We start from the raw sequence: 15,173 nt of genomic DNA on the forward strand, positions 1-15,173 counted from the left end.
ATTTACCTATATATAATCGCTTATATGAACACTGGGGGACATATCAAGTGTATTGGTGTGCTAAATAAATCTCTGTGCTAGCAAAAATGTTCTGGAATACATTTTAAGACACACAAAGAAACAGGCATAAAATTTATAAATACATTATAATTTTAGAACAATACTTTGGTTACACAACTGTTTTCTTGTGTTCACAATAGGTGTATTTAGCACCGTGGTATCATGCGTGCCTGATGTACGAAAGTACATGGGGTCGAATTTCACCCATTTCAACATATAGTTTTACTATTTCTTATGAGACTCATTATTAAAGCTTAACACCATCGTTAAAGAAAATTACTTTTTACTCTTTAAGTAAGTGTTATAAAAACTTCAAATGCACAACCCAGTCTGTTGGTTTGGTTATTTTATACTAGGTAGGACTATAACCTTTATTTTTTTTACTTACAATGAAAATAAACCTTATAAACATAAACAAAATGATTGTGTATAAACAAATTAGTGTATATACATAAATATAAAGAAGAGTTTATGTTTGAGTGTATGTTTTTTATAGTACAAATGTAAAGTTTTATTCCAAACCTGATAATATTTTAAACACTTGACTTCAAAATAAGTAAAATGTCACTTTCAACATACGATTCCTAAAAACAAACCCCATTTTCCTTTCCGTCCCCTTTAAGTGTAATTTTGGTACTTCCTGGTGAAATTTTGCACACCTGCCATTTAAAATAATAATGATAATATTATGTCTTCAACTAATTGTGAAAAAAGTGTATTTACATCCTTTAAGGAAAACATCTCAATGAGTATGAAGTAAAGAAAATGCAAATCAGCAAAATTTAATGCTTTTAAATACTTCTACTTTATGTACATATGTATTAATGTTTTTTGAAATATTTTTTGCAAATTTTTAAAACACAATTATCTAGAACTAGCTGCCCGACCTGGCTTCGCACGGCTATACTAATGGAAATAAATTAAGCCACATCTCTCATTTACAGTAATGGTAAATAAAAAAAAAATTTAGTGAAAATTTATTACAATGCTGTATAAAGTACCGGAGAGAAAATGAATAGCACCGATGGTTTCCCGACTCGTGCACGCAACGTACAACTGATGTACCCATACTTCGCTATGGCAGTCTACAGGCAGATCACTCTTGCGCCGCTCATTAATCATTATACAAGCCCCTCCTTGTGGGTACGCCACTGCCGCGCGATGCCCGTTTCCATGGAGACGCAGAAGGCATGAACAATGCAAAATCCTGTTCTCATGCAGACAAAGTACCCACTGTTGCCTGGTTTTAACCACCCATGGGATCTAATTTTCGGAAAATGTCATCCTGCGTAACATAAGGAACATTACTGTGAAGTTTCAAGTCTGTAAAATATATATACTTGAAAAAAAGGGCAATTTTTGATATTTAAAGTACCCGCAAAATTTCAACAGTGATGAGGACTGCACCAACAATGAAATAGTCGTTGCCATAGAGACGAATGAAGCATCAACAAAGCAACAGCCGTTGCCATGGTGATTTCCTACCAAAAACTGGAAATTTTGATATATTACGCCCCCGAAACTCCCCTTGGGATCGGATTTCCGCAGAATCCGTTCTTAGTGAGTCTACATCACAAAATGAGTAACTATGCTAAATTTCAAGTCAATCGGGTGTATAGTTTTAGAGATCTCGTGAGGAGTGAGTCAGCGAGTGGTATTTCACTATATATATACATACACACACATACATATATACACACACAAATATATACATACACACACACACACACACACAAAAGTCCTTGTCAGAATTGTAACGGGAGAGGAAAATTATTAATGGTCCGAAAAATGAAAATTAAAAATAATTCTAGTAAAAGAAAAAAAACAAATTAAACACACAGAGAGGGAAAAAAAATAGTTTAGGTTTGCGATTTAAAGTGATAAAAAGTATTTAAATACTAATTGAACTCTTATGAGGGTACTGATTGCTTAGTTTTTAATATCACACGGGTGTTTTTTACTTGTATGGAAAAATTAAGAATGATAAGGCATCTAGTGCGTGGCAACAATGCTAATAGGCAATAGGAAATAAACTTCTAGCGCCTGCGGCATTGTCAACACACTCTTCGTACGTGTACTGCATGTTGTATCTAACCCCCTCCAACGCATTTGATTCTAAATTGGACTTTTAGTAAGGATCCCTAATGTTATTGATAATATAATATAGCCTATAGCCTTCCTCGATAAATGTACTATCCAACACTGAAAGAATTTTTCAAATGAGACCAGTGGTTCCTGAGATTAGCGCGTTCAAACAAAAAACAAACAAACTCTTCAACTTTTTTTATATTAGTATAGATATGTGTTCTTATAAAAATATTATATAAAATTCTGAAAATTGAGTTCCTGTCATTCTATTTGAATATTGCAATATTTCATGTAGTTTAACAATAGTTCACTGTTTTGAACAGTTGATAAATTTTCTAAGCTACATTTAAAATGCTGTTTTAACATGTTTCACTGATTTATTTACAAAAATTCAGTTTTAAAGTTAGGTAGGTTTCTTTGAACTTTTGTTATCATGTTTAAAGTTGTCATTTTTGATAATCTTCAAGTCAATATACTTGTTTCGATTATGAATACAATGTTTTCATAAAAATGTTTCGAGTATGAATTCATTACTCTACGACAACAATATTTCAAACGACGAGAGAAAATCTGTGCCGATATCGTCTATTGCAATACAAAGGAAATTGAATTTCGGGGGTGTTCTTCAGGCTAAGCCACTAAGATTGCTGCAGTCAGGTGTCTCCTGCATTGCCCATGTTAAAATGCATCAGTTTCCTATATTGTTCTACTAAAATATTTGGTAGGGATTTAGCCACACCAAGATAACGGTTGTGGTTCAGTTCGTCTTGTACAATGATGTTACTTCCTATCTTACTTTTCATGAGAATGAATCATTTGATACCAAGAACTGGAAATAATACAAATTTGAAAGTTTCATGACAGATTTCACAGCTTTCTTCTAATCATACATATTACAATTTCCATCAGCAGTTGACACTTTAACCACAGTTCATTCCTTTTTGAAGATTTCAATGTACTCTTCCGGTGCCATTAGTACAGATTGCTAATACGTTGTTTAAGACAGCCAAACACCCTATCTGGTGGCACAAATGAATGGCCAACAATAGGGTAGATCACTGTATCTTTGTAATATCTTGAGGTGATTTCCTGTTTAACTACATGCTTAATATTCCTAAAACCATCTGGTTCTTATTTTAAATGCCACTTCAATCTGCAAAAAACTGAAGTGTGTGGGCACCAATAAGATCTATTCTATTCATACAGTGAAAGATACAAGATACTATTTCCTTGTGTAACATTTTTTGTGCTTACAAACAGTGAAAATGTTGATGTACAACTGCTGTGAATATCATACCTTTTGGTCAGGTAACTTTAGATGGACTTGATTATTTTGGCCGTCATACAAAATATTAAGTAGACCCTCTTGTTTCGTTTTTAACAATCTATAAAAATGATCCGATTTTAGCTTGTTAAACCTTTTATTTAATAATAAAAATAATAACGTCGATTAAGTCCTTCAGTAATGTTTTACTGCAAGTACACGAAGATGGTGCGACCTCGAACAGTGCCGCACCCAGCGAAAAACGAATCTCGCCACGAGCCAAAACGCCTACGAAGGTGGCCGTAATTTCTAATTATACCCGAACAAAATATACAGAAAATTAGGTTAATTTAATAATAGGCCTGGCTCCGACCACCAACGTGAAATTATCTCTTCAAAATACTATTACATCATCTGCGAGAAGCCACCGAACGCGACCTACTCGTCCAGCGTTCGACAGACGACTGGTGAAGTCCTGCCACACTCTTCTCCAAGCAGGGAGTAGACGTCACAAGACCTCACCGACCAATCACAAGCACGCTTCTTTCACGCTTACAGATACAAGCCAATCATAGAACATGAAACGCCCCTCGTGCCCAATTTTTATATTATTTTAAATTAATCAAGGAGACCTTGGAAACTGCTGGGCAAATATTAATAAATAAAAATTAATTACCAGAGGGGGCACGAGACGGTGAACAAGAGAAAATTTACACTCCCTGCACACTAGTAACTTGGGAGTTCGTGGATTGTTACAATGAAGAAGGTATCTGATAAATAAATACACAACCTCGGTAGCTTGGTCTATAGGTTTCCAGGTTTATTATTAAGGAATTTTGTGTTCGCATTATTAAAATTTGACAATAAAATCTTAGTAATTAACGAAGTTAAAGGGGGCGCCCCAGAATAATTTAAAACAATACACATTACACCTTAACAAAATATTATTACATAATCAAAAATTTAAAAATAGCACCAAATTTGAATGTCCCAACAATTACATATATATATGGGTTTCCTCGATTTTACAGATTCTTGAGGATGACGTCCTTAAAACACTGCTCGCTGGTATCTTTGTTTTAGTTCCTTCTATTTAAGTAATATATATATATATATATATATATCTCACATCACCCGGGTCTTTCCAGGATGACCTCGGACTGCCGGCCAAACTCTTCTAACAAGGGGGGGGGGGGGGGGGGGGGGGGATCAGCTGGAGGTCCCGAAGATCATGCGGGGGCAATTTCTCCCCCGTAACTTCGACCCTGTCTGAAACACAGTCCAAATTCAAAACGAATTAGACCTGCGTCCAGACAGTCCTACACAGTTGGCGCGAAAGCCAACAACGGGAATTTGGGAAAAAAATAAAACGGATTACTCACCAAACAGGGTGTGGACACAGGGCTCGCGAGGTGTCTCGCGCCGACATCAGGATGACGCGCACCGAAAATTCGCGGATGCGCGAAGGAAACCAGAATTTTTAGAATTAAATATAAATAAAAAGAATTTAACTATGCATGACTTTTCTAAAAACTACCTCTGCCTGGCTACTGTACAAATGGGATCACATCCCTTAAGCAACTGACTACATCTTTAGTGCAACCGAAATTCGCCGTTCCCGCGATAAGCCTCTTAGCGCAGAGGAAGCCGAGTACACGTGGTCAGTAGCCGAGCACAGAGAACAAAGTGCCCGCGGTTGCGGACGAGGCTTCTAATTAAAACAGGCGCTAAAGCCCTAGGGAAGGGGGGAAGGTTCGGCTCTAAGCCGAAGATTTCCGAAGGAGTCCGAGGCGGGCGTGACAAGAACACGACATGCGCGCTCTCTACCGGACCGAAACGAAAGCAACGAACAATCGACTTCAACAGGTCGGGAGAAGAAAGCATAGGGCCATAAGGCGTAGCGGCACTGCGCTCTGGCGGTGTAAAGCGGAACTAACGGAGGCGGTGAACTGACTCGCCGCCAGGTGTCACGAGAGTAGTCTCAGCTCGCTGGCCACCATGGGTGAAGTTGCTTTTTTTTCTGCCGCTAGGTTTCGCGGAGGTCTCTTTAGGTCTCTTGGCTAAGTTCATGTCAGGTCACTGCTCCTGGATTTCTCAGAACTAAAGTGATGTGGAGAGAGAGGAAGGGGGGGGCACAGAAAACGCCACTCCGGTGGGAACGCAGCTCCACTGGAGACTGCTTCGTGACGAGACATGCTATTCTCAGCAGGTCTCTACAAGGTAGCAGCTTGCAGCCCAGGAGCTGCTCTATGCAGTTTCGGTCATGCAGGGAATTAAAATTACAAACTCGGGACGTGACTGCAGGCGAGAGAAATTTCAACCGGGCTGACCATGTCCACATTAGACAGCAAAATATCAGATTGGCCCCCTGGGAAAGGGCTTCGGTCCACTGGCACAAAGATTAAATCCGTGGCGTACACCGGCCTAACAAAAGTAAATCACCCCCATTAACAACCAGATAAATTTAAAAAAAATAAGAAACCCCAAAAAATTTAAAATTATAAAAAAAATTAAAAAGGGTGACGAAATGCCTAATTTCCGGCACAAACAAGTTACACTACATGAAAAAACCTTTTACATACAGAACTCTGGGCTTCCCCTGATCTATCTCTTTTCAATTTCCCATCAAAATCGGGGACTTCCATTCTCGTTCTCTCTCCCACACCGTGAGAGAGCAGTTATCACTCAGTTCCCACGCAGTGGGGGAATTACCGTCTTTATCTCGGTTGGCGGGGAAGCACTGTTTCTTTCACGCTCCCACTTACAGGCCTCTCATGCCTCTCTTCCTAACCATCACACCAGCCCAGACACAGTCCTGTGATCTATAATTATATAGCAACATGTTAATTAAAATTAAGAACAATAATCATAGTACGAATTACTTTACAAAATTAAACTTATTGAGAAAAACCTGAAAAAGTAGGCCTAAACAGGTAAAAATCTAGAATAGCAGCTCAATTGTGAATAATTACATAAAAAATAGTAATGATTAAAAATGTCTAATAAAATACAAAATACCTTCTTAAAACACAGAGCACGTGCAAATAACATACATTAATAGCCGTAACGTCTGATTCTACCGTTTCATAACCTATACATCACTCAAAAAACATTGACTTATTACTGCTTGTATATACAGAAAAGAAGTTTAAAAGAAAATTATTTAATTAGGAGGGTAGGGTTCTGCAATGCTACAAATATGGTCCAAGAGTAAATATATTCAACATGCAGATGCTTGGTGATTTATAACAATAAATTTCCCATAGGCTAATGATTGTCAGTTCACTGGGAAGAAACTGCTTCCTAATGTTCTTGCCATGGTTATAATGTGACTGAACAGTGCAGCTTTTCTATGAAAGCCCTAACTTCTGCTTTCTTATCAACATAATTGGAACTTCGCACATCACCACCTTAATTCTCCCTAAGTGAGTTTCCAGTACTAAAGTTCCTCTTACAAACACCTTTAACCCTTCATTTGCCTATTTGAAACAAAGACAGAAAAGATTTTCTGTAAACTTGAACTTTGTGATGTGCATTATTTTCAACTTTCTTAGGTAAATTTAACTGACATGTCTTTATTGTAGCAAACTTTACGTTGCATTTTCTTTTTGTGACATGCTTGTGTAACCTAAGAATTATTTAATCTTGGTTAACCTTCTGCTGTGTGGCTTAACATATTTGGTGCCCATTTCGAAAATCTTCTATTGTAAGTTCTAAGCATCTGTGTGCAGATTTCATGGGATGGTAAAAAGGACAGGATGGTAAACCTTGGGCAAATATCAGTAACAAAATAACTGTTTATATATATATTATGCCATTTCAAATTTATTTTGAGTTCTATGTTGGCTGCCTAATGCCCTTTGAAAGTAACACACTGAACTGCAGACATACAACCAGACAAATGGTATTGTTAGCCTACAATAAACAAGCTACTTTTTTTCAAATAGGATAAATAACCTCAAGCTAATAAGCTTTATAAAGGTTTTTGACTTGATAAAGTCTTACAAATCGATGAACGCCGGCTGCACGCACGAAAAAGCATGACTCATTGTCACGTTCCGCCTGAGCCGAGCGTGCAAGAACCGGCCAACCACCATGCGAGAAAATATTCTATAATATCAAACAGGTTAAAATATGCAATTTTTGATCAATGTTTTCTTATGACGTTATCACGTAAAATTATCATCCGTAAACCGACTTTACAGACAACCCCCTTTTTTGTACCTTTACTCTGCCAGGCACTTTACCACATTATTTACTGTCAGTTATGCAAACCAATAGTTCTCTAAGTTGTTTTAACACAATTTTAATTTTCCTTTTCTTCTTGGTGACATTTCTCTTCTATGTTGATGGGGTGCTTGCTTTATTTCTCCCTTTTTCCACATAACTCTGGCTCACTATCTCCTGCCATTATCTTACTGATTGCAGTAACTCTGTTATATTTATGTATTTTAAATTACATAACTTACTTACATGGGCACATAAAAAATACAACTTAAATTACTAACAATGTTTACATCAACAACGAACACTAACACCTTCAGAATGAGGGTAAAGTAATCTAATAATATTAGCTGACATTACAAAGTACCAACCAAACAAAACACAAACAATGATTTATAAATAACTAGAAACACTCAAAAAATACATAATGTTAGATTATTATAAAATATACCTACACATTAAACTACAATATTATGAGACAATATGTGATGCCCTATTTTGTAACTGTAGATAATAAAACATTAAAATTTGCAAGGATTTTTTTACAGTTTGCAGCTGAACAACTGAAAATTGATTTGTCCCTTATTGCTTACTTATCGGGCTGGGATTTATGCCCTTTTTCAACTGTATGTAAACTTCACAGTGAAATCTGAATATAATATGATACAATTTGAAGGTGAAACTCACTAAATATGTACCTGAAAAGCCAAGTGGAATTCAACAGACAGCACATAAAAAAATTTTTTTTTGGAGTTGCCCCCTTTTGCAAATGGATAGCTACATGAAGACATATTACAGTAAAAGGTCTGTAATACGGTACGGCACATTCAGTGCAGTATGGTGAACTCCATATTTTACGTGTATATTTCCGCAGTGATACTTTTGAAAACAAAATTGAGCAGCTTATTACAACTGATTTTAAATACCACTGTACTGTATATCAAATTATCTTTAGTATTCCCATTAAAATTATACAGTCATTCAATAACCAGCAAGATTGCATATTCAGTATGACCATGCTTTTGAACCTACTGGATTAAACTTTTCACCAAACCATGTAACTGCACATATTCTTGGTTAGATAACAGCACTCAACACACACGTGGAAATGTTGTACTAATACTGGGCACTGGAATATTTAAGACAAATACTTACGTTTCTTTTCTTCTTCTCGTCGCTTTGCTGCTTCAGCTCGCTGTTGCTTGATGATTGCCAGGCGAGCTAAGTCGGCGCGAGCTTCTTCCGTTTTGCCCTCTGCGTGCAATCGCTGGTAGTTTGCCTGCGCTCTCTGTCGTTCTAGTTCTTCTCTGAAGAATATAAAAATATATATCAATTATGTAGATCTTATTATTCTTAAATGGTACCACAAATGCATTACAAACGCTGATAAATTAAGTTTTTTTTTTTTTATTCAAAATACACTAAATATGTAGGAACCTTAACTAAATACAAAGACATAAAAATATTGTAAAAATAAGTTCAAAAATATGTTTTATATATGTATAAATTAGTTTTAGAATATGAGTTATCATTACATATTATACCAATCCAGATTTCATGGCTAGCTTAATGATCCGACACTTGTGGAATATTTACTAGATGCTGCAAATGGTAGAGAATCGAGTTTCATATTATGCTAATATTTATATTACTTGAGGACTTTCAATAGAAATAAAAAAAATTCGGAAAAAGTTATTGCAATTATTCTTTTCTTTATCCCACACAAAACATGCACATAACTTTATGACAGGCTACCTTTACATTAAGAAAACAAAAATGCTCAAACCCCTTTACTTGAGTAAAATAAATAAATCACGTCTTCAGATTGTGCGAATTCATGTAGCGCAATGTTAATTTTACTGCCCCAGTCTTGAATAGCATATATGTAAATTTCAATTAGCGAGAAATCTCAGTAGGCAAAAAAAAGTCAGGTATGACACCACAAAGTCTGTTTCCAACTTCTGTAAACAACACATGTATCGTGGCACACAGTTAGCTATACAAGTGGATAAATTATATTTCATTTAGAAAATAAGAATGTAAACAACTTAATTGAAGTTTTTCAATAATCTAAATACTAACCAGTTTATATTAAAAAAAAAATAACTTTCAGAAACCCATGAAGACTTTAAAAAAAACCATGGTAATATAAAAAAAAAAAACTCGTTTTATTGGGAAAAAAACCCAAAAAACCCTTATTGATTTTCCTTCAAAAATCCTAGGTTTTTGCCAACTCTGCATGCACTGCCTCGCAGTTTGACAATGCGACACTAGTGCCACGAGTGTTTAAAGTAGCACGAGCAAGCAAGGGCTGTAGGTCTGTTGCTGGGAGCCGAGTTGTGCAGACCCATGAAGATGACTAATTTTACACTCTGAAAAGGAATAACCTTATTAAGTGTGAAACGTATCAACGCAGTTTTGTGTAAGCAAGTATTGCCGCCTGGAGGCAGGCTAGCCACGCTGCTTGCCACCTGCCATTGCCCCCTGGTAGCGGGCCACCCACCTACTTCAACCAACGCTGCATGGGGTCGTTGTCACTTTCAGAAGTTGGCTGTCTCTGCCAGTCATGACATCATCCCCAAGTGGTCACTACTGTATAGAACATTATGGAAAGAAATGTTAGTTGCCAGGACTCCAGCAAGCCAGCAGATGGAGATAGAAGCAACAGACCAGACAGACCAGCCGCCACATCACGCTGACCGCTGCCTGAATAGCTGCCGCGCTATGTCACACGCTGCCTGACGGAGGAGCAGTGAAACTTCAGTTGGACTTAGCCATCGACAAGTGATAAGACACCATATTTTATTCTGCGAGGACTTAGCCAATCTTCAGCGAGGATGAGCGCAGAACCGAGAACGAGTATGCAGGTGTGGAAGAGGTAACGAGTCATGGATGTGTGCAGTTATACCAGCTGAGCCTACTAGGGAGTGCAGTGCGAGTAGGCTTTGGGAACTTGTTTTCCAATAAGCCTAACATACAGCGAAAGTTGTAAGCAAATTTTCATTTCTGAAAATTTTAGGGCACTCGTGTTTGGCAGGCGTAAGGTGTAGACGCCTGTATTAAATATACTCTGAACAACCAGACTGACATAGCATGAGACACAAACAAACTGAGGTGTTAGCTTAAAAGTTGTGTTCAAGGCTGTACTGAACACGGAATGATGTGACCTACCACAAGTCTGTACAGCTACGTGAACTACCCGTTGCTGAGATAGTCGTATGAGTTGGCATTCGAGGTGCAGATCAGGAAATGTAGGCAGGCATCCAGGTGTGCTGCAGCAAAGAGAGTGAGCATAGCAGCGGAGACATGGCCGGGCGAGTATGGGAAGCCAATGAGTGGTCCACTCGCTGAGCGTTTGTTGTGAGCGAGTTTCAACTAGCACAAGACAAGTATGTACTACTGAAATTTTTCACTGAGTTCAAGTAATAATTTTTTTTGAAATCACAATTGTAAAAGAAATTTATAAAATAAATTGCCTAGTCATTCGCTTCTTAAGTGCAAATTTTACAACAGCCGAACCATCAAAGAAAAATTCAATAATTATTAAAGTTAAGATGAACTGGAACGTAATATTGTACGGTCTTGTTTAGTTTTGTAAAAAAAAGTACAAATAATAATTAAAAGCAAAGGCCTTTTTATAATTTGTGCAATCTTATATTACAAGCTGTGTAATCATGTGTTGTTTATGTTCACAGAAACTTTATCATACAACCAGTACTGCTGTACTATAAGAACCGGTGTACGAACCAGAGAACATGGTTAATGTTTATGTTTGTTGGAAATTTAATTATAAAATAAAATTATATGAACACAGTGTTGTGCCTCATAGGGTACAGCACTGGGCAAGAACCTGGTTCATATTAAATATCTGAGCTGTCAAGATATGAATCACAGACATGCCAGTGGAGAAATAAGGGAACGTAGGATGTAGCTGTACAACCTGAGATTTCAGTAAAACTAATGGTACAGTGCATGCAGCAAATCTAAGTACACTTGGAACGACCATCTGACAATCAGTTCTGTTTAAAAAAACACATAATTTAACTTAAAATAGCCTAGCTCACAACTATTTCACCTGACATCATACAATGATGAGTCTTTTTGGTCTTATCTATTACTTTAGTAAAGTTTGTCGCCCTCCTTAGGGTGGCGAGACAGGCAGGCGGCCTCGCCATGCCACGGGGCAACTGGCCTTAGAAGAAGCACAAGCCACCAAGGGCCGGGGTTCTCGTGACTGGCCTGGTGGGTACGCGGACCAGGCAGGACAGGCCTCGACGCAGGTAGAGGAACAGCAAGAGCACTAGCTCGTGGGATGGGTTCACTTGGGCGGAGTCGGTGGCTAAGAGCATCACAGGTGCCGACACCTGTGTGATCCCCCTCCAACACAGCTCCGGAACAGTGGTGGTACTCGGGTAACCAGCGAGGGACTGGACCTCCGGTACTTCTTGGGTGGAGTCAGCGGCAGTCAGGTCAAGGGGGTGACCACCCGAGTGAACTCTCTCCAGATGGGAGGGAGCTTCCTCTCCCCGGAGACATGTCGACTCGGCGGTGCGAACAAAGGCCAAGCTAGGTGGAGGCTGGGTGCCTCTGCACTTGGGCTGTGGCTTGGTTGCATGACTTGATACGGGCAGGGTTTTACTCTCTAGCCAGCCAGGCCAAAAGGGCTTCCTGCTGCTTCACCCCCCCCCCCCTTTCCACTCCAATTACAGTAGAGCATAAGGCCTGGCAGGGTAAGAACGAGGAAGAGGGGTATTCAAAGGTAGCTGGTGGCTGCTGACACCTGGTCGACCATACCCGTGGTGGTACGGTGTACTGTTCGACCGTCCCGTCCTCGGGTGGGACTGTTTTTCCAGCAGGCCAATTTTGCAAGGTACTCCAGCCACTGGGAAACCACCCCACTGCTGTGTCAGCAAGGAAAGGCAGGGCAAAAGGGTCATACCTAGGTCACCAAGCCTTGTTATCTGTCCCTTCCCTCAGGGTTGGCAGGGTGCCAGCAAAGGGCCTAGGCGGGAGGGAGACCACTTGAAGTCAGAGAGAGGTTCCCCTATGGAAGAGGTAGGCGTGAAGCTAGTGACGAGAGGTTTATTACAATTCATAACACTCCACCTGCCCCCTGACCCGTTTGTAGAGGTAGACCCTATAGGGCTAAACTGCCCTATTTCGACTGTAGGAGCAGCGACGTCTGAAGGCGGCGCAAGGCAGCAATGCGTGGGCAGCAAGAGAGCAAGCAGCTCTGTAGGACTCACTGCCCTAGAACAACTGCTAGTGGCTGGTTGCGCACTACCTTTTATACCATCCTGGCGTAGGGCGAGTGGAAAGGTGGGGTTAAAGCTCTGGAGGGGTGGTAAACCACTGGGCGTGCAGAGGGTTGTCGGCCTCTAGGCACCGGCAATGTCTAGTGTGTATGTAGAGCGTTGATGTCGCCGGGGGTTGTCGGAGCGTTAGAGAAACGTTAAATATGAAGGGCGCCACCGTGTCTAAGGTGCACGGACCCGGATGAGACTCTAAACTCTGGGCGTGACGTCGCCCATGAGGGGACATTACTCGACCCCCATACACTACCTACAGAATAATTGACCTAGACCCGCTCTCAGCGGCGGGCACGCTATGAAATAACATCGTGGGCTCTTATGGCGTCCCACACGCCAAACTGGAGTGCACATGTGGCCAAACAGAAAAAAGGCAAGTTCGATAACGTTGTGATTTATTGTCGTCTACACGGTACAATTCCCGCTTGAGCGCATTACATAAAGAACTACAAAATAGGTTTAAACTGTTTGAAAGCCTTGCGGCGCGATCGGTTTACGGGCTGTCCAGCCACCACGTGGTCGGACGTTACGTTCGTGGTGCTTTCTGAATTCCTTACGAATTACACGTAATTAATTAAACAGCCGACCCCCGAGGTAGGCCCCGAGGATAGCGAAGACGATTAAGAATTACCGGGTCAGTATAGCGAAGTTGAAGTCCTCGGAGTGCAGAGCGCGTCCTGCCTCGGGTGGTGATGCGAAGCGACTGGGCTGAGCGATGGCCGCCAGGGTGGCAGGTCAATGGCGTTGCGCGCCAAGACGGATAGTACCGTTATTCCGAGCCGTATCACGCCGTGGCATATTTAATAAAACCAATTAAATTACAAAAAAACCTTTAACATTTTACCCTGGCGGTTCATGAACCGCAACTACGTAATAATTTATTTACACAATAAATAATTAAATAAAGTTACAGTTACTGGATGGCCTTCGGCAAGTTTGAGTCTGTAGCGGCCCTTTAGCATTTATGCTGAAAAGAAAACAAATGAAATGCAGTATTATGCCCTGAACTTAAATACCCAACACTAGGGATAATTAAATAATATAAAAGCATACTTAAATACAAATTAGGCAGGAACGAAGCACTGGCTGGACTCTGCCTCTTGCCGTCCGTTCACACACGCACACGTCGGCTGCGGGAGATTCAAGTGTACGGAGCGGAAGGAAGAGAGGTAGGAGGGTGGTGAAATATCGGGCTAAAAAGGCCGCAGGCCCGAACGAATTCAGCGTGGCGGTAAGGGAACTGACATCTGTGCCCTTTGACTGTTGTGCAGGGACGCGACAAGTTTTCAAAGTTGCTGGAATGCACTATTGTGTTATGAAGGGTAAATTTACATTTCTTTATAGTAACATTTTGATTTTAAAACTAAATTATATGTTAGTCTATGGCATGCACAATTTGTTTAATCATGTTGTTTTTCTCTGTGTATCATGCATTATTTTATTGCAAGTAGAAATATCTATGACACTAACTTTAAATTTTGTATTACCAATAGGAAACATTGTTTAATTCATCTAAACAAAATTAAGTGTTTTTATGTTTAAATGCAAGTGTTAATTATGAATTTTGTACATCTTGGTGTAAATCACCAATATTAAATTTGTATTTTATGTTAAAAACATTCAGAAACATATGGTATTAATTGCATATCTAAACTGTGAAATAGGCACATATTAGTTAGGTTTGCTGTGATTGTTTCTCTGTAAAACATTAGCCACACACTAGCAGTTCCATCATATGTTTCAAAAACAGAAAACAAGGACTTCAATGACCAACTAACGAAAAACTTTCCGGAATAAAAAGGAGTATCAGTTCTGATTTAACTGCTGAAGGACGTATTATATCTAGTGTCGAAGATGAATCGAGCAATAGTCTGAATTAGAACTAAAAAAATTGGTTTAAATGTCGTGGCAGATAATAATAATCGTAGTTGTCTACACAATCAGAGAGATAAGAGACTGCAAGAAGTCAGTTGCCAAATTAGCTACTGAGTTGCTGAAACTAGAAATTGTTTTGATTCCATCCCAAACGCATGAAGGACGAACAACACTACGTATCTTTGTGGCCATCGAACCAGGAGGTAGTCCGCTGATGTGCTGAATCACCTCGTCGTAGAAAGAAGGATGAACCCAGCTACCGAACGTCTTCGCTGATGTACCCGAAAGCTGACTACCCGTATGCTGAGAGAAGGATGTCGAAAGCTGTCCAACTACCTTACGGGTGCTTCGTA

General features: G+C 39.6%; 1 protein-coding gene across 2 annotated transcripts in view; it reads right to left on the reverse strand.

Annotated features, from left to right (window-relative positions):
- Positions 1-15,173, reverse strand: part of LOC134531723 (28 kDa heat- and acid-stable phosphoprotein-like) — a 61,031-nt gene that overhangs the window by 18,014 nt on the left and 27,844 nt on the right. For both annotated transcript variants that reach the window (XM_063367564.1, XM_063367562.1), the window contains exon 5: positions 8,792-8,943. In XM_063367564.1, the coding sequence (XP_063223634.1) occupies positions 8,792-8,943 (152 nt within the window). The remainder of the gene's footprint in view (positions 1-8,791; positions 8,944-15,173) is intronic.

This window comes from Bacillus rossius, chromosome 5, assembly GCF_032445375.1.
Source record: "Bacillus rossius redtenbacheri isolate Brsri chromosome 5, Brsri_v3, whole genome shotgun sequence".
Lineage (NCBI taxonomy): Eukaryota > Metazoa > Arthropoda > Insecta > Phasmatodea > Bacillidae > Bacillus > Bacillus rossius.